At 51.0% G+C, this 20,518-nt stretch overlaps 1 protein-coding gene across 3 annotated transcripts in view; it reads right to left on the bottom strand.

The window, feature by feature from the left end:
- Positions 1-15,611, bottom strand: part of CRTAC1 (cartilage acidic protein 1) — a 132,911-nt gene extending 117,300 nt beyond the window's left edge. Inside the window, exon 1 of one of the 3 annotated variants that reach the window (XM_060126335.1) lies at positions 15,414-15,611. In XM_060126335.1, the coding sequence (XP_059982318.1) occupies positions 15,414-15,437 (24 nt within the window). In that variant the 5' untranslated portion in view covers positions 15,438-15,611. The remainder of the gene's footprint in view (positions 1-15,413) is intronic. The other 2 variants (XM_060126333.1, XM_060126334.1) reach the window with 2 other exon arrangements.
- Between the last annotated feature and the right edge of the window lie 4,907 nt (positions 15,612-20,518).

The raw sequence follows: 20,518 nt of genomic DNA on the forward strand, positions 1-20,518 counted from the left end.
ATCTGGTAGAAGTTTTCTAACGAAGGCCACGAGGGGCAAGAACCGTGATCCAGCCTCTTGATTTTTACCTTTGTTTGAAAAGTAGAACTTTTAATTAAAGGAGACATCTGAAAGAAATAGCTCCTCTGTGTTATCCATTTCCAGATAAATAACCTAAAGCAAGATTAAACAGAAATAATACACCTGTGGGATGACCTCTGTTTTGCTTGGTGACCTTGAACAAGTCACAGCCTTGCTGGGTCCCAGCTTGATTCTCCAAAATGAGGGTCTGGGAGTAAATCTCTAAAGGTCCTTTCTGGCTCTAAAATTCTATGATGAATTAAAGGATTCCTTTTAGAAGCAGACCTTCGGCAGTTTTTCTTCCCAGCTTCTTCTATAAACTTCAGACCAACCTGTGTGGTTTTCCTTTCTGAGCATATTAAACATATTTTGAGCAAAACAGCTATTCAGCAGAGCTCTGTAGCAGTTCCCTTGCAGGGGCCAAGGCCAGACAGGAACGTGCCATCATTAGTGTGGAACCGGATGCACTAGGCACGAGCAGACCAGTGGACGGCCTCCCCCGGGGGAGTGGGCTGAGAGTGGAGCAGGGAGAGCAATTCCTTCATATTTCATTCTTCTGACATGCCAAAGGCTCCCAGGGCTGCTCAGCACCAGCTGAAAGTTAGAGGGTCAGCCGAGGGCCTGCTGGGAAACAGTTGTGGTGGGAGACTTAGGAAAAGGCCTGGTAAGTATCCACCCCTAGCTCAGGGCTCAGATGAAGGAAATCACTCAAATGCCCCTCTACACTCTGGCTACTCAGTGGTCGCCAGACCAACGGCATCGGCATTAGCGAGGAGTTTGTTAGAAATGCAGAATCTTGGGCCCTACCCCAGACCTAATAAATCAGAATGTGCATGTTAACACGATTTCAGGTGATCTGAATGCACGTTAAAATTTGAGAAACATTGCTCGACCTTAGCTGTACGTTGGAATCACTTGGGGAGCTTTAAAAAATACCGTTGTCTGAAAATGATTTCTTGGATATGACACCAAAAGAACAGGTGACAGAAGAAAAAATAGATTACATGGACTGCATCAAAATTTAAAACTTTGGGGGACCACAGGACACTATCAATAGAGTGAAAAGGCAACCCATGTAATGGGAGAAAATATTTGCAAATCATATATCTGATAAGGGATTAATATCCAAAATATATAAAGAAGTCCTACAACTCAGCAACAACAACAAAACAATCCAATTCAAAATGGGTAAAGGACTTGAATAAACATTTCTCCAAAGAAGATATACAATTGGTCAATAAGTATATGAAAAGATGCTCAACATCACTAATCATTAGGGAAATGCAAATCAAACCCACAGTGAGATAATACTTCACACCCATTAGAATGGCTATAATCAAAAAAACAGGAAATAACAATTGTTAGTGAGGACGTGGAGAAATTGGGACCCTTATGCATTGCTGATGGGACTATAAAATGGTGCAGCTGCTGTGGAAAACTGCTGTGCAGCAGTTCCTCAAAAAATCCAAAAAACAATTACCATGTGATGCAGCAATTCCATTTCTGGGTATATACCCAAAAGAATTGAAAGAGGGGACTGGAACAGATATCTGTATACCCAAGTTCGTAATTGCATTATTCACAGTGGCCACAAGCAACCCAAGTGTCCATCAATCCATATGTCCAAAGTGTGGCATGTACATACAATGGAATATGATATGCCTTAAAAAGGAAGGAAATTCTGACACATGCTACAACATGGATGAACCTAGAAGACATTATGCTAAGTGAAATAAGCCAGTCATAAAAGACAAACACTGTATGATCCCACTTATATGAGGTACCTGGAATAGTCTAATTCATAGAGGCAGAAAGAAGAGTGGTGGTTACCAGGGGCTGGGGGGACAGGGGAATGGGGAGTTAGTGTTTCACGGTTATGGAGTTTCAGTTTGGGAAGATGAAAAGTTCTGGAGATGGATGGTGGTGATGTTTGCACGACAACGTGAATGCATTTAATATCACTGAACTATACACTTATAAATGGTCAAAATGGAAGTTTTATGTTATGTATATTTTACCATAATAAAAAAATACTGACGCCTGGTCTCATCCCAAGATATTCTCACTCACTTGGCATAGGACGCAGCAGGGGCATCAGAATTTTAAAAGCTCCCTACATGATTTTAACATGTTGCAAAATTTGACAATTTATACCAGTGCTCCAGTGCTGCTCAAACTTTAATATGTACATGGATCACCGGGTGGTCTTGCTAAAATGCAGATTCTGATTCAGCTGATCTGCAGGAGAGCCCAAGATTATATATTTTGAACAAGCTCCCATGTGATTCTGATCGTCCTGGTCCATAAACTACATGTTGAATAGCCAGGGTTAAGAAACCATACTATATGCTATAGTGATTCGTTCAAGAAACTTCTCCTCTGCCTCTAGATCTAAGGGTCTGAAACCAATCCTAGGGCCATACAATCCTCAGGGCTGCAGGCTCGGTTGATCATTAGATACTCAAAGTACTAGCTATCTTCAGCTCAGTCAAAGTACCACAATTGATAGGGACTGACAAAGAGGGATTCTGACTCTAATTTTTGCAAAGAATTGAGAAGAAGGAAAGGGCCGGAACTGGAGTGGGGGGTCAGGTCTAGTAGACAAAAGATAGCTACCATTAATGCCCAGAGACTAGAGAAGACGGGGTATGGGCAGGAATTTGCAAGCCAAGATAGAGATGCATGCCAATGTGTTCCCCCAAACCATCGTGGTGTCCAGTACTAGGAGGCACTCAATTAACATTTGTTAAATGGATGAAGGAATAAGTCCAAATGATAATGTGAATCAGCAGAAATTGCTTGCAACTTGTCATACAGTTATCTTAAAACTGTTCTTTCGGGCTTCCCTGGTGGCGCAGTGGTTGAGAGTCTGCCTGCCGATGCAGGGGACACGGGTTCGTGCCCCGGTCCGGGAAGATCCCAAATGCCGCGGAGCAGCTAGGCCCGTGAGCCGTGGCCGCTGAGCCTGCCTGTGCTCCGCAGCGGGAGAGGCCACAACAGTGACAGGCCTGCGTACCGCAAAACAAAAACAAAACCAAAAAACTGTTCTTTCCCGAAAGCAATGCTTCTTAAACTGTAACGTGCTTACCAATCACCTGAGGGTCTTGGTAAAATGCAGATTCTGATTTGGTAGGTCTGGGGTGGGGCCTGAGATTCTGCATTCTAACAAGCTTTCAGGGGATGCCGAGGCTGCTGGTCCGCAGACTTCACTTGTAGTAGCAAGGCTCTAGACCAGTGATTCTAAACCCTAGCTGTCCAATCGAATCACCTGGGGAGTTTTTAGAGCTATGCTGCTGCCCAGATCCTTTACCCCAGTTTCTGATTTAACTGGTCTGGGGTGGGGGTCGGGTGTATTTTTAGAAGCTCCTCTGATGATGTTAAGGGGCAGCCTGGGCTGAGAACCACTGCCCCAGACTCACAGTCCCCAGCTGGGAGTGTAAGCTACACTCTGATTTGAAGTGAAAAATGTTTCTACTACCAGAATTCATCACCAGCTTGTTGAGGTCTACCAAGAAAATCTATTTAGCCAGAGAGTATTATAGGAAGAGGCGGGATATGGAGTTTGGGGAAGAAAGCAGAGCAGGATGGTACTGCCTGAAGCAGAAGGACAGCAGGTGCTGGAGTGACCTCAAGTTTTACACAGTTGGCTCAGAAACCTGTCACACCACTGGGAACACCTCAATCTTTGGGGAGAATGTGGAGAAAAGCTAAAAATCGAATTTTAAAAAGTATGTTGAACTGAACTTTTTTGTTTTCTTGAATGCTGTGTAACAAGCACCTACTAGCTATCTACAGGTAGCAGTGGCGTTAAGTAGTAAGTAAGTAGTGTTAAGTGCAATGGGAAGACATCTGGGGCAGTGCAGCCCGAGGGAAGCGAGGATAAATATCAGTGGCAGAGCTGGGCCAGAGGGTGCAGGACTGAACACCTGGGCTGCTCTTGCAGGGGAAGGGAGAGGAGGGGGCAAAGAGGGCTCTTAACAAGGGCGAGAGGTGGTCGGGCTTGTGTTTCAGGCGGTGGGAAGAATTGCTTTGTAATAATTTCTTAAAAGTATTCTACAAGCTAACAATCCTCAGTGGGATCGAGAGAAAGATAAATAAATAAACAAACCAAAGCCCAGAGTCGGGGACCTGGATTTGGACCTCAACTCCACCAGAGACTAGCAGGTTCTTAATCTTTCAGATCTCCAGTGTCCTCATCGGTAACCTGGGAATCCTATGACATGCCGAGGTTTCCAGGGTTAGGTGAGCTAGTGAACGGCTCTCGGGGGCCAGGCTCGCTGCTTATTTCCGTTCCTTTCACACAGATAGCTGTAAGGCTAGACAGTCTTTAGACACTGGCTGTGGGTCACATGCAGTCAAACTCAGTTTTCTGCGGCCTCGGGACTTTCCTGAATTGGGTCTGAAAACTGGTAACCAAGCAACCTAGATCTCTGATGTAGGGTCAGGCAGCTGTGGCTTCCAGGGCAATTTTTAGGGCAAGCAGTTCTTTAGCAATTATCGCAAGAGCCAAGGACACCACCCTGAGCTCTCACAAAAGGAAGAGCCCTGAATGCTTCAGATGTTGGGAACCAGCAGGGAGCACAGACCCTTTCTAGAAGCTGTAGGAGGGCAGAGGCTTGAGGAAGAGAGGCAGCCACAGAAGCATTCCGCCCTGCATGGGCTGGGCCACCGGATCTACACAGAGGAGCGCCTGGGACTAAGGCATCGTTGGAGGAGAGCTAGGGGAGCTTACTGACCCACAGTGACACTTCCTGTGGACCTCCAATGGGCCTGGGGCTATGCTCGGTGCTGGGGTCACAGGGAGAAAGCTAGTCAACATCTGCAGTACAAGGTGAGGGGTGCTGTGGAGGAGGGGCACAAAGGTATCTAAACTAGCCAGGTGGAGGGGGAAAAGAAGAATGTTTTGTGGAGGTAGGATGGTGTAGCTGAGCGGTAAAGGATGCTAAGAAGTTAGCTGGATAAGGAGAGTGAGGAGGAGAAGAGAAGGAAGACAGCAGACTCCTCAAAGGTCTGGCGAACCAGATGCCATCCCAACCTGCCCTCCTAGCACTGCCTATTTAAAGGTCCCACACTGGGTCATGAGTTAGAGGGAGCACTTATTTTTCCCTCCCCAGGTTTCCATCCAGAGGACCTTCCATTGGATGAGAGCGCTGGTTCTCACCCAGGGGTGATTTGCATCCCTTGCCCTCAACAGCTGGCAATGTCTGGAGGCACTTTGGGTTGTCCCACCAGGGAAGGGGGGTGCTACTGGCATCTAGTGGGTAGAGGCCAGGGATGCTGCCAAAACATCCTATAATGCAGGGGACAGCCCTCTACAACAAAGAATTATCCAGCCCAAAATGTCAGTAGTGCTGAGACTGAGAACCCCTGGACTAGTGTATCATTCCTGACTCCCCTCCTTTTCCCATTCCCTCCTCCCAAGGGCCGGAGCAGGGACTCACCAGATGGGTCAGTTTGGAAAAACTGGGCACGGAGAGCATTTTCTGGACCTGCCTCCCTGCAGAGGCCACTCTCTGCCATGCGCTGAGCTTGGCCAGGCAGGGTCAGGCCTGCCCCCACCCACAGGGAGGGCTGCAGTGGGGATGCAGGTACATCAGCTCCATGAATCCCACCTTGAAGCCTGGCCTTCCAAACAGCTGTATCTGTAATGATGGTAGCGTTTTAATCTCCATCTGTCTGAGCCCTGCCTCTCTCTTCCCCTCCCCTGTCCCTCCCCACCTTTCTTTCCCTTCATTGGTCCTGAATCTGAACAGGGAAGTGGGATGCTGTTCATTGGACCCTTTCAAACCCCAACACTCAAACTGGAGATCTGGAGTCATATTTGGTTCTTGCTTCTTCCTTATTCTTCACAACTGCTGGATCACCGAGTCAATCCACTTCATGAATCTCTCTCGAAGCTGCCCACTCTTTCTATCCCCACTGCTGCGGATTTGCCCCCTTTATCCTTCAACTGAACAGCAGTAATATTTGTTCACTACTCCCCCTTTCTTCTCATCTCTCCCTACTTCCACATCAGAGCTCCCGTTCTAAATCTCGGAGCTGATCACGTCACTCTTCAACCTAATTCATGGGACCCTGTACACAAGGCAAACGGAGATTTGTTTTTAATTGCAATTTCATATAACAAGTACCATATGAGGAATGGGTAGTAATAACAACACTTACCTACCACCGACTATGTGCCAGGCACTACTCCAACCCTTTACATGGATGATCTCATTTAATCCTCATAGTAACCTTGTGAGGTAGGTACCACTTTTGTCCCCATTTTACAGATGAGGAAATGAAGGCACAGAGAGGTTAAGTAACTTGCTCAAGGTCACACAACTAGTACGTGGTAGAGCCAGGATTTGTGTCTAAGCCATTTGGCTCCAGAAATGGTGCCCTTGGAGACTCCACTAAACAGTGTCTTTCACTACACCAGACTTGTCTTAAAGCAAGTAAGATGGGAGCACAATGGAAGGAGCAAGCATCTCTGCCTGGGGGTGCTGGGGAAGGGCTAAGAGGCAGTGATGAACTGGCCAGAGGGACAAGGTGGAGAAAGCATTCCAGGCTGAGGAGCCAGCACGTGCATGGCGGCTGAGCAGGGTCATGCAGCCCCAGGAGGCTCGGAGTGGCTGGGACAGGACGGATGGTGGGTCGGGGCGTGGCTAGGAGGTTAGAAGAGGCTGCGGAGGCCTGGCACAACACAAGCCAGAAGGGTGAGGGATGACTTGGCTGGAGGGAAGTGTTGGAGAGAACACTGCAGCAGCGGGGTGTGGAGGAGGCCGTGGGAGCGTGGGCCTGGAAACAGAGAGGCCAGCTAGGAAGCAAATACTGTGGCCCAAATGGAGAGAAAGCTGCCATTCAGTCATTCACTCGGTCATTCATTCGCTAGTCTTACGCACCTCTGTCAGGCACTGTCTGGGCATCGGGAAAACAGCTGAGAACAAAATGAAGTCTTTAATCCCGTGGAGCGTATATTCTAATGCCTCAGTCATCGGCGTTTCTCCACCCCGTCCCCCGTCCCCGTCTTCTGCATTGCCAGCCTGGAAGACAAACACCAGACCTTCTGTACCTCCCCAGCCCCCTGGGGCCACCGTGTCCTATGCATCTTCCCCAGCACCGTGAAAGTATAAGCCTTCCTCTTCCTTTCCGCTACCTGGAGAGAACTCCAGATGCTGCCTGCGGCTGCACTTATAGAAAAGAGGCTTGGTCCTGCTCCAGAACAAGGCAAACGAAAACGCAGGGGACCCAGGCTGGGAGATGCCACAGAGACCCGCAGGCTAGTGAAATGGTGTTTCTGAAAGTGAGAGGACAAATGGAGTCTCCCAGCCTCACGCACAAGGCAGCGCAGGTCCTTAATGAGTATTATCAACTGCTCGGACTTCCGGGTCTGTAAAATGGGAAATGAAATGAGATAACGCATGCCCAGTGCCTGGCAAAGTCCATACGTGGTAGGTAATGGCGACGACAGTGATGCTATTACTGCCGCATAAATGTTTTTCGAATGAACGAATGCATCTCAGGAGACGGAGTCCAGGCCCACCAGGTGCTCCCTGTCGGGGAGTAGCTGCCGAGTGTCGAATGGAACTCACGGGACTGTCAGACGTTGAGGCATAGGCTGGCTTCTGTGACTAATTCGTCTAGGGACCTGGTGGAGTTCTTTGACATTTTAAACACTGCTTTCCAAATGCAAAACCCCTCGGTTTATAGTCACATACACATCCATTTTCAAGCATTTTGCAGATGCTAAGGGCCAGGTTAGAAATGATGTCTGAGGCATGGCTTCTGACCTCAAGGACCTGACAGTCCTCTAGGGGGGACACATGATACAGGCGTAGGCATTCAGAGTAGCAACAGGTAGAAAGTGCAGACATAGCCCGTAGGAGGGAGGGATTAAGTATTGAGGTGTGTAGGGGGTGGGAAGGGCAGGCAGGAAAGGCCCCCTGGAGACAGGGAATCTGGATTCCAATGGGAGCTACATTCCAGGTGGATTTGACTCAGCTCGGTGCAGGTGGCAATGCCTTTGGAATGCAGTGTCTGGGGTGCAGAGTGGAGGGTGCAGGAGAAGGCGGAGACAGTCTTGCGTGGAGGCAGCAGCGGGGGCCTGTAGAACCCGCCTGGCGCATCTGGGAAGGAGCCTGGAGTCACCCGGTGAGGGAGGTCTGAAGTCGGGTAGAGATCCGATTAGATTTGGGGCAACAGTGTGCAGAACGGCTAGACTGGCTGGTTTCCAGAAAGTGAGTGAGAGTATCACAGAGGGGACTTGGACGTCCCGGAGCTGTGGGTAGTTGACGGTGTGGTACTGGATGACCTCCAAAGTTCTCTTCCGAGCCTAAGTGTCTACGGGTCAGGATTTTTTCCTAAATCATTTAAAATGCATTAGCGGACCTTGCTATTTAAAAGCGTTCTCCTGGGAATCTTTCCGTGAAGCAATGATTCACTCTCCAGTCTGTCTTTGGTGGAAATCCAAATGATCATCTCTTCTATCAGCTTACAGCTACCAAGATAGACCTGCACAGAGCTTCCTTGTAGCAGCCTGGTGGAGGATGGGGGCAGTGGGCACCCGAAAGAAGTGAAGGGGAGGAGAAACTCAGCCCTGCTCCAGGCTTAGAGCTGGTACCATCTCACAGGTGGGCCCCGTGTGGGCTCCTCAGACCCTGCTTGATCCGTGGGACCTTTGGAGGTTTACAGAGCCCTGGGGCCAAGCGCCAGCTCTGGGAAGAAGGAGCCCGAAGGAAAGCTGGCCTTATGGACCCAGGCCTGTCTGGAGATCCACTTTAATACCAAGGGCCACATCTGCCCCAGACTGACCGCCTACATTCACACATTCATTTGTTCACCCACCGAGCACCTGTGGAGCCCCTCCATATGCCAAGCACTGTGCAAGGCACTGGGTTTACAGCTGAGAACAAAAGACACATGTCTCCACCCCCGCTGCTTGCAAGGCAGCATTTCTCCTTCTTGGGAACTCTTCTTTCCCCACCTGCAAAAGGCTCTTTGGATATACATAGCTTCTCGGATGACTGGTGCATGATTGCGATTCCAAGAAAGAGTCTGTTCTTAGACTAGGGCGAAAGGGAACGTGACATCACTAAGGCAAGGCGACAGAAAGGGCCCGTGTGCTCACCAACTCTGACTACAGGGACTGACCTCCAGAGGCTGGGCTGCCCTGGACACGCAAGATGCTCACCACCTGCACGACAGGAACTGGGTGAGATTTGAGTGAGCTTGCCCTCCCAATTTGGGCAGGGAGGGGTGGAGCCTTGGTCCTCTAAGGACAGCCTCTAGGAACGTCCCACCTCCAATCCTGAGGGCAAGGGCAGGGCGGGGCCTTCTGTGAGAAACGCCAGCCGAGGCTGCTCCCATGACCCCTGCAAGGCTCCTCTGCCTGTCCAGGTGGGGGACAGGGGTTCCCCGGCAACCTGCTGGTCCCGAAGGAGGGCAGGGACAAAGGAACTCCGGAGGAGGGGGTGGCTCTCAAGGTAGGTGGAGCGGCTGTTAGGGAGGGAAGAAGTCCCCACGGTCCCTTCCTCAGTCAACAGGACCCCTTAGCTCCACAGTGATTCCCATGACCTTGTCACTGTACTTGTTGGGTGCAAACAAAGATAAGAGTAACTGGAAGCCACAGGAAGGGTCATTTTACACTCTCGGCAACACGATTCCTTTGTGGCTAATTCAAGTAATATGTCAAAATGTCCCTTGGAAGAGATCTTTAAGAATATGTCTTTTAAGTAAACAAGGTTTTCCTAATTAATGACACGCCTGCCCACCCCTCCTTCAAGTTCCTTGCAGAACTTCCCTGGGCCAAGAGGGCTGAGCAGGAAAGGGTGGTGAAGTCGCGGAGGGAGCGGGGACAAATCCAGCCGCGTGTCAGTTGGGGAGCTATCGGTTTCTCCGCCGGATGTTGATCAGATTTCCTGGGCTGGAACCAACTCACAGGGCCCGGGTACTGGAATTTTTCCAAGAAGCAAACGCTTTGCTTCTTACGAAGTCAACATGATTTCTTTCAAGGAAAATTTTTATCCTTTCTTTTTTGTAAGTGTCTAGGGTTTTTGAAGGGCAAATCTTTGGGCTTTTCTCTAAAGACAATGATTATGATATAATTATCATTCGCTAAGACCACCCCTGACCCCACACGCACTCACAGAGAGGCCTGGGGGTAGGGGAATAACGTGCCCAAACTTGTACCATGAGTCAGTGGCATAGCCAGAAATAGAACTTTCCAAACTCCCAAGTTCCTAATCATAGCAATATTAATAATAGTCTCTTTATAATTTTCTAAGTGTTTTCACAGCTCACATTGAATCTTTACAACAACTTTGTGGAGAGTCTGGGTAAGTCATTCTCAGGAGACAGCAGATCTGAGGTCCAGACCAGCTTTGCCACTTGTTTGCTGTGTGACCCTGGCTGGTCTATTCACCTCTCTGGATCTCAGGGTTCTCAGCTATGAAGTGGGAGCATCGGGTGAAAATACTTCTAAAATCCCTCCCACCTCTAACATGCTGTGATTCCATGATGTGATGCTCTGGTCCAGGGTTTCTCCACCTTGGCACTAGTGACTTCTCGGGCCAGACAGTTCTTTGTTGGGGGGCTGTCCTGTGCATTGTAGGATGGTTAATGTCATCCCTGGCCTCTACCAACTAGATGCCCAAAGCACTCCCTGCCCCAGTTGTCACAATCAAAAATGTCTACACACATTGTCAAGTGGGCAAAGTAATCCCTCCGTTCACTGCCCAAGGACTTCAATAAGGTCAAGACCATGTGGTTCAGTGGAGAAAGGTCTTCCTGCCCCCGCCTCTTCCCCAACCCCTGCACACTTTTCCACACACTGTTCAAACACAACCTCCTAGTTCTTTGCTACTTCTCATTTCTTAAATGCCCTCCGTGGTCCAGCGTGTGTTTGGTGTGATAATGAACCGATTGATTTCATACCTTCTCTTAAAGAGAGTTCACAGGTTTATGTCCCCTAAGCAACCAGCCAGGCTCCCCAGAAATCCCTCGTAGAACCCTGGATGGCCTGGAAGCCTGTATCTGCAGCCCGCAGGAGGCTCGGTGAGCACGGATTTGTCAGCACTTTTAAATCACTGGGCTCTGAGGAAGCCTTCTCCCAGCACAAAGATCCTTCCTTAGGAATCAACAGCTCAAGGCCTTCTATCACACTCAGAATTGTCCTGGGACCTGTAAAATTTCTTTTCCCCAAGCATGGCAGAACCCCGAAATGAAAACCCCAACACGCGGGAGGGAAGAGGGCAAGGAGGGAGTCCTGCCAAGGAGGCCTTGTTCGCAGCCCAGATGTTGCTGTGAGCAGAGGCTGATGTGCGAACCTGGACACTCGGTCTCATTCGCCGGGAAAAGGAAGACCCAGTGTGGTTCCCAGGGGTCCTGCAATAATATCCTCTCCCAGCTGAATACCTCTTTACATCTCACCAAGGGCAGAGGCATGTTAAAGACTATCTTCCTTGATTTTCACTATCCTACACTCATCACAGGTTGCCAGCCTCATCATTTTGCAGAGGAGGAAACTGAGGCATGCAGAGGTTAAGCGGTTTGTCCAAGGCGCCTGAACAGGAAGTGAGGAGCCGGATTCTAAGCCTGAGTCATTTCCACTGCTGAGCTGCCTTCCCAGCGAGAGTAAGATTAAGGGTCAACCATCTGGTGGGGTTCATGAAAGAGGCGACTTCTTGTTTCCTCAGTGTCTAATGCCACTCCCCCATTCAAACAAAAATACAGAGGTACTGTGCTATAGCTGTATTTTATGTAAGTATATTCCTCTGGGCTTATCCAGAACCAAACCATGCCTTGGGAATGCTGGCACAACTCTTCAGCTAGAGCTGGAATCAGGCGCAGATCCCAAGCACAGCCTCTCAGAAACCCTGCTTTCAAGGAGGGGGCTGTGGCTCTCCGGTGTTCCACATTATCCTACCACCTCCCTCCTCTACCTGAAGAAAAAGACCCAACTTGTCTGTGAGCCTGAAGGAGATGAGGAAACTCAAGCACCTTCCCTGGCAACAAGCATCCCTCAGGTGAGCCTTAGGGACAGAAGAGGATCCGCCTCTTGGAATCTTGGCTCCGCAGCACTGGTCCCTCCTGAGGGTTGCTGGCAAGTCTGCAGAGGCTCGGGGCGGGGGGGCTCTATGCAGAGTGCAAAGGAGCAGGGTGGGGAGAGGACACAGAGGGGGCAGCCCACAGGCCACTCAGCAAACCTCCTTCCCAGGGCCTGGCTCAGATGTCAACAGCCAGCCTCACAGAAAAGAAAAAGGGCAATGGAAATGGTAGTATCTTCCAGGTCACCCAAGAAGCCCTAATATGAGGATTTTGCAAAAATAGAACATCCTAGAACTCTGACCTTGAGCTGGGAGCAGCAAGGATGGGGAAATGGGCAAATACTGATTGGAAACTCTCCCCTTCACCCAGGATCTGAGTACTGGAGGCCCCATAGGCAGTGGTGTGACGACAGGTCAGAGAGACCTCACTCTAGCATGCCTGACAGAAGGAAGGAAAAGCTCCAGGCTTGGGTTCCAAGACCACCGCAAGGGGCTGGGCATTTCTGATTCCTACGTGCGTGGACAGAAACCAGGAGTCGCATTGCTTTTGCCTATAAGACCACTTGAAATAACAAGACAAGATAATGGAGGAAGGGGAAAGAATAATTAGGAATTTCTGTTACCTGTATATGTACATTATGAGAACTTTATCTGCTCCTCACCTCCTCAGTCTGAATAACAGATTCAAAGGAAATTTCCCCCAGTTTACTAGATTTATTAATTTACCGATGTCTGATCAGTCAGCAATTATGAACACTTACTGTGCAGAGAACACACGTCCATCTCCATAGTAAAGAGGAAGCAGGTCATGGGAGCGGAAAGAGCTCTAAGTAGAGGACTGGAAATCCTAGGACCCAGTCCTATCCTTCCACCAAATAGCCATGTGACCTTGGGCAAGATACTTGCCTTAACTGGGTTTCAGTTTTCTCATCTGAAAATTAAGTGTGCATGTGGGACGGCGTTGGAGTAGGTGCTCTTCAAGGTTCCTTTCTTCTAGCTCTAATATTCTTGGGCTCTATGAGTCATAAACAAGTTCAAAGAACACACCAGCACCAAACACAAAGGATGATCTCAGAGAGCAGGTGGGGCTAGGTACCAGCTCTATTTCCTTGGAATGCTGTACATGTATCTGTCTCATTGCACCTGAGACCACAGACCACCTGAAGTCCAGGAAGTACGTGGTAGAAGGGTTCCATTCATGAAGGTGATGGTTAAAGGCTATAGCCTGAAACTGCTTAAAGCATTAAGTTACTATGACCAATGAAGGGCAAGAAGTGAGAAGTCAGTGGTCCTGAGCTGGGTGCCTTTGGCGCCCCCTACTGGGCACCAAAGAGCCTGCTGGGCAGCTTCCATTGCCTCAGCAGGCAGCAAGCAAGACTGAGAACGGACTGTCACAGCTGTTTAATAGGACTACCTTCCTGGTCTGTAGGCCGGTCTCTATAAGAGTATGTTTCACTCTCCAGAATTACACAGACCATTGGTCCACACATTCAGAGGGCACTACGGTGCTGCTACAGGATGTCTTAACCAAACATCAAGGTGCAGAGTAATAAACCTCAGGGTTCAGAACACCAGGTGCAGCCCAGATGGAGAGGAGAGAAGAAAGCAACAAGCAGGTATTTCGCTGTACAAATCCCCAGTGGAGAGAAGGTCTTGGGAAATGCAGCAGAAAAATGTTGACTGCAGGTAGAGGATGGAGCTGGGTTTGGGGGTATGAATTGAGAGCCCCACTAAAAGATCTACAGGCTGATGCAGCTGCCCTAGGAGTTCAAAACACTCATTCATGTTCAGGGATGAGGTACAGGATACAGCCCCAACTGAGCAGCCCACTTTTGACCTTCTCCAGAGACCATTAGTACCAACTGTAAACCAGGATATTCTAACTGTGGTCCACTGAGCCAGCATCAAGACCTTAAACTCCCTTCATTGTCCCTTAAATGGACTTTAGGACCTGCTGCCAGAAACATGTTCTTAATCAAGTCAGACTGAGAGAAAAAGCTTCCTCAAGGGCCATATTGGAAGAACCGCCATATTCCCATTTTCCATTCTCCATCTCCCCTTCCTCATGGCTGAGAATGAGGTACAGGGTGACTCTGAATTCGCTCTAATTCAGTCTTGGGTAGCTGCAGCCCCAAGTCATCAGGGTCAAAAAATCTCCCACCAACAGCGTTTCTCTTCCCACAAGAGTTCTCCCCTGATTCAAGCAGCACTACAGAGTTGTCCCCTATCCCTGGAACCTTCTTGCCTTCTTTTCCACCTGGCTTCACTTGGGAAATCCTGCACCCATCCCAGAAGACACCTCAAGTGTGACTCAAGAATATGTCTTGCCTGGAGAGCTGAAGCACCTCCTGGGACACACAGAAGCCACACTACGTGCACACCTTACCACCACCAGCGGCAATATTCATTAGTCATTCCCCGAGGAAGGAAAGTGACCCCCCTCCCCAACCCCAGAAACACTTCCCGGCCACTCTGGGAGGCTCCTATCCAGGCTGGGATGGCTCTGGTTTCTTGAGTTGGTTTCTGCAGAAACAGGACTAACCAGGACTCCCAACTACTGTACTGCGAAGAAGCGCGCTGCATTGCTGGGCATGCCCCCAAGCTCGGCCTGTTGCCCCATCAAAGCCTCCATGTGTCCCCACTGGGCTGAGGAGGATCCCTGGTCCCCCTGGAATGCCTGAAGCTGGCTTGCCTGAGATAGGCTGAAAGCAAGCGGACCACACCTCGGTCCAGCAAAGGCAGCCGGCAGCTACGCCGCGCGCTGGGCTGGCTCCCCGAGCTCTCTGCCACCCAGCGCTGTGCCCGGGAGCTCGGCTTTCCCGGGGAAGAAGAGCTAGCTTCCCCTAGGGCTCCTCCCCATCTTGGAAGCCTAGGCACCCGGCCGAGGCCAGTAGCTTCCCAGGCCCGGAGCTGAGCCTGGTTCGCTGGGTGACTCCCCACTACCCCAGGCACATCCCTCCTCACCTGCTCCGCCCCCTCCCAGCCCCGGTGACCTCTCCCCAAACAGCTGACCTCCAGGACGCCCCCGACACCTTCTCTGCAACTATGAGGGCTATCGCCCCCGCACCTCCGCTCCCACCTCTCCTCCACCTCCGGCCCCCGCACCCGCCTCTACCCCAGCCCGCGGGAGGCTCTGCGCGCCAGTCGAGTCCTGCGCCTCTTGGCAAGTTGGAAGCCAAGCCGCCGCCGCCTTAGCGGTCTCCGTCTTCCCCGATTCCCGGGCGGCACCCCCGCCAGCCCGGCGGGCGGATCGGGGTGGGGCGCAAAGGGCGGGAGAAACTTTCTCTGCCTGAGTGGGTGAGGGGCACCGGAGCGGGTACTCACGCCGGCGTCTGCGCTGGGAGCCATCCTCGGGCTCTCTCAGCCCCACCGCCTGGGGGCGTCGGAGAGCGGGAGCTCGCTGCCGCCTCTGCCGCCGCCGCCGCTGCCTTCCAGCTCCCAGCCCCGGTCCCGGGCTGGCCTGGAGCCTCCCGCCCCGACGCCGCTCGCTCGCTCGCTTTATACAACTCCACTCGAGCGCGCCCGGGCTTATGTAAAGGCTGGCGGAGACCCGCAGCCAATGGCGCCGCAGCTGGAGCTGAGGGCCCGGGGGTGGGGGGCGCCCGCGTGGCCAATCGCGGCCCGGGGAGCCCGGGGAGCCGGGTGGGGGGAGGGGCGCCTCCCCTCGCTGATTTAGAGCCGGGATTGCGGTGGCAGCCGCCGGCAGCCCGGCCGGCCGGGCGCGACGCGTCGGGCGCTGGGGTGGGCGGCGGCGAGGGCGGGTGCCCCCCTGCGCCCCACCGCGGCGTCGCGTAACCTTCAGGAGGCAGCGGGACCTGGCGAGGGGGGCGAGGGCGTCTGGCTGGGCGCTGGGGGCCGGGGGCTGGCGGGAAGCAGGGGTCCCCCGGGAGGAAGCGCCGGGAAGGAAGGCGGGGGGGGGGCGGCGAGCCCCAGGGCCCCGCGGTCACCCCTGCGCGCAGGGCCGAGAGTGGCGGCTGGGACAGCGGCGTGCCTTCCCGTTTCCCGAGATAGCGATCTGGCGTCGCCGGGCCGGGCCGGGCCGGAGCGGCCGCGCGAGCCGCGGTGATGGCGAGATTTCGCGCTGCGGAGCGAGCGCTGAGCCGATCTTTATCCGGTCAGGGGACGTGTCCGAGTGCCTTCCGGGGACTGCTCAGTATGGAGAGCGGAGCTTCGCTACGGCCCCAGAGGGCGGGGAGCGGGCGAGCACAGCTCGGAGATGAGGCGCGGCGGCGGAGGCGGTCGCGGGCAGCGTCTCTCCCTCCCGCCTGGTCCCCCGCCCGCCCGCCCGCCGGCCTTGCGGGCGGTGCCCCCACCCCACCCTACCCCTCCTAGCCCCTGCCCAGACAGGGCCGAGGCTGAGCCCGGCCCACCCACTCTGGTCCGGTGCGTCCATCCAGCCTCCCTCACCGCTTTGCTCACAGGTACTGCTTCCCCCCCTCCTCGAACCCCAGCCCCCTGCCGTGGGCGGGACGATCTCAGCTTCTCAGGGCAGGGTGCAGCGGGGGGCTAAGCTTGGGAAGAAAGCCCTTGGTCAGCAGTGCCCAAAGTGCCCGTGTGCGGGGCAGGAAACTGGCCTAGGTCGATAACACTCTCAAGTCAGGTCCCTTATTTTGCGCCTAGAATAGGGCCTGGCACGTAGTAGGCGCTCAGTAAGGATTTACTGAATGAACCTTGAACTGAATAAGGACTTGGGGTTTCTGAGAGCTGGGGTACTGGGCTTGGGAAGAGAAAGACCTGGGAATAAGCCATCAGAGAGGGAGGGACCTAGGACTGTTTTCTCATCTATTGATGCCTTTATGACCACCACCCTGCTGTCTGGGCACTTGACTCCAAATGTGCTCTTTCGTGGAAGACGCCGACAGCCAGCCCCTGACCCCAACCCGGTTATCCCCAGGTTTTGAGCAGAACTACCAGAGCCTACTCTGGGCCCTGATTTCAGGTGGCTGTGATCGTCCTCTGGAAAGACATAGCTAAGGACAGGCAATCTATCTCGCTTTGGGGGTCCTGGATCTAGCTCAGGTTCTTAACCTTTTGAGGGTGATGAAACCTTTTGACTGTTTTCAATCTGATGAAAACCATTGAATCCCTTCTCTAGAAAAATATACACATACACATTTACAGGCATACACACACACCTTGAGTATAATTTCAGGATCATTAGGGAGCCTGAGTCTCTCTTGGGGCTCTGCCCAATGTCAAGCTCCTGTTTCTCTAGGGGTCTGGGACAGTGGTTTATAATCATCCTCCTTTTGGGGAATCACAGAACTCTTTTGAGCCTTTCAAGAATCTGATTAATGGTATGAGTCTGTGTCTCAGGAAACTGCTCGATCACATACACACGTGTTGACATGCAATTTTAGGGAGTTCGTGGATCCTCAAAACCAGATTCAGAAGCTTCAGCAAAGAGCAAATAGACTTTGCCCCATGGGTACACCTGATCCCCAGCTCTCTCCACAAGGAGTCCGGTGAGCTCTGCACCATGCTGCCTCATACCACCACCGTATTCTGAGGGCATCTGAGTCATGTGGTGATGGCCCCGGCACCTGAGAGACCATCTCCACACTTGTCTCTGCATCTCGGTCCCCGCCACCCTCTTAGTGTAGAAATAAGTTGCAGGTTGTCATGTTCTGTCTGATCTATGAGCATTCCTTAGCCAGAAACTCCAACTCTGGGAGACAGCAAGTGACTGGTAATTAACCAGGTTCACTCAATCCCAAGCTTCTGAGCACATCTTTCTTGGTTTTTGTTCTCACCTCTCTCGCTTTGCCGGTGAAGCTGTTAGCAGGAGCCCCAGCTGTGGAGCCTCACCTCACCTAAGCCCGACAGATTTAGTAACCAGCGCAGTAATTATCAGCATTAGCCATCCAGATGTGAATAGGCTTTCCGTACAAAACAGCTCTATAATGATCTCACACTTTCCGGCAGCTAGCCAAGTAAGGGTGCATCAGAGGTGCTGGGGAAGGACAGAGAAATGCAGGAAATGACGGAGACAGTCTCTCCAGGAAGTTCTTTAGGGAATGCAATTTGGTTTCTGCACTTGAACTTGTAAGGGTTCAGTCGGTGGGCCAGGCCTTTCTGGTCCTGTAATTTCTAATTCCTCTAATGTCCTCCATGTCCATTCACTCAGTTCATGTCTGTGCCCTGCCTGTATCATTGTAGACATCTTGCCCTCACAAATTTCCCAGACATATCTTGCTTTCTCGGGGCACATGCACATTTATGGACTGAATTGTGTCCCCTCCAAATGCATATGTTGAAGACTTAACTTCCAATGTGACTATGCTTGGAGATAGGGCCTCTAAAGAGAGAGTTACGGTTAAGTGAGGTCAAAAGTGTGGGACCCTAATCCTTAGGATTGGTGACCTTATAAGAAAAGAAAGGGACCCTGGAGATCTTCCTGTCTCTCTGGGCACACACAGAAGAAAGGTCATTTTAGGACACAGACAAAGGTGGCCGTTTGCAAGCTAAGGAGAGAAGCCTCCAAAGAAACAAAAACCTGCCCCTCGATCTGGGACTTCCAGCCTCCTACTGTGAGAAAATAAAATTCATTTGTTTAAGCCACCTGATCTGTGGTATTTTTTTATGGCAGCCCGAGCAGACTAACACACATATGTTTTCAACACGCTCCTTACCCCCATCCAGCTTGTTCAGTCTCCTCCCAACACGCTCTCTCCGTACTGTCCCCCCACAAACCTTGTCCATTCTTACCTGGGACACTTGCCTAAAATGTTTTCTCATCTTTTGGCACCCAACTAAGTCTCACTTCTCACAGCATCTTCCAAAACTGCTCTGGCCTGCATTGGGGCTTTGCCTTTTCAGCCCTCCTGCAGGTCTGCAACATCTTAGCACTCTATTATACATATTGTCCTGCGTTCTCTCTAATTGTTTCTTATGCAGAAAAACTTGGCCTTCCTCTCAGAATAGAAGCCCCTTTAAGTCCAGAGTTTGTACCTTGTACTTGACTACCTCATAGAACCCAGCGTGAAACTGGGCACAGAATGAACACAGGGTTTGCTGATTAATTTATTCCAATTAAACGTATTTATGTTTCAAAAAAAATACTAGAAAAGTTTCATAGCACTTCATTTTCTAAAAGCTCAAGACATTTGGGTGTGTCATTTCACTCATCTCGAAAGCCCATTGGAGCAGAGGCTGTTGGGAACCAATCCTCTCCTCTGGTTCAGGATCAGAGGGTTACACAAGCTACTCAGAGTCACACAAACTCAACCCTTCTTTCTCCAAATCAGAAAATTTGCTATCCTTGGTTTCCTTGTGACCCTCACTGATCCACCTGGCTGTCTTCGCACTCTCCAGATAGAGAGGAAAGGCTAGGGAATCTCAGCTCTTAGAGATGCTTCTGTTTCAACAAATCTTACCTGAGGCCCTTGAAGCCAGAGGTGCTTTAGAATTCAGAAAGGTACCGAACGCACCGAACATGCCCTGTGAGATCATGGGCAGCATCTCTTAATCAGCCTCATTATTTCTGCAGTAAAACATGAAACATTTAGTGTGAATGTTCACACTAAATGGGTATGAGGATAAAATGGCTTCACTTCAGTTTGTCTGGTATTGTCACCAGATGAGTTCTGGCATCAAACTTGTAAAAAACCAAAAAAAACCCCAAAATCCATGCCTTGATTTTCAGAGATTTGGAAATTTGGAATTGCAGGTAGGGGATATATGGAATGATATTTTAGGCTTGGTTGTCCCAAAAGAAATGAATGTTTTGTGAGGGTGTGGAAAAGCAGCACTCGTAGCAAAAGAGAAACCATAAACTGGGAAAGAAGTGAGGGGTTTAAGAGAGTGTGAGGAAATAACCCCTTCTCAAACCAAGCTGTACTGGGTTGTAGTTCCTTCTTTCTAAGGAGTACATATTTATCAGCGGCTGGTGAGTTTTCAGATAGACTTGTGTTAACAGTGGCATATAAGTGGCAGAAGTACAGAATGCACTTTTGAGGGGAGGCAAGTAGGGGTGAAGATGACGGAAGCTCTTGAAGAGAAGCCACAAACCATGGTGGACTTCCAGATGGCCAGAGAGTTAGTTCCGAACAGCTTAAAACGGGAGCACAGGCTACAGGCAAGCTTCTCCGGGTGCAGAGGGCAGACCTGGGAAAGGGAGACTAGGTAAAGGGGGACATTATGAGATCCTAGAGAAGTCTGGTGAGAAAAGTCAGAGCCCCTTAGGGCTGGGGGGAGCCTGGGGGTGATGATGAAGGTAGATGACTGATCATCATGTTAATATGTACCCAGGCAGCCTGGGTGCTTTGAGGTTTTGCTCCACTGTAGTGCAGTGGCTTTGCAGTCTGAGTGGTTGGCTGAGAGCATAATGCAGAGAGGAGGACAGTAAAAGGGAAGGCCATGGTGGACCTGGGACTGCACAGCTCTCTATGCCGGCTTGAGATGCTCAGCCAGTCATACCCTTCATGGTC

This window comes from Lagenorhynchus albirostris, chromosome 16 (assembly GCF_949774975.1).
Source record: "Lagenorhynchus albirostris chromosome 16, mLagAlb1.1, whole genome shotgun sequence".
Taxonomy (NCBI): domain Eukaryota; kingdom Metazoa; phylum Chordata; class Mammalia; order Artiodactyla; family Delphinidae; genus Lagenorhynchus; species Lagenorhynchus albirostris.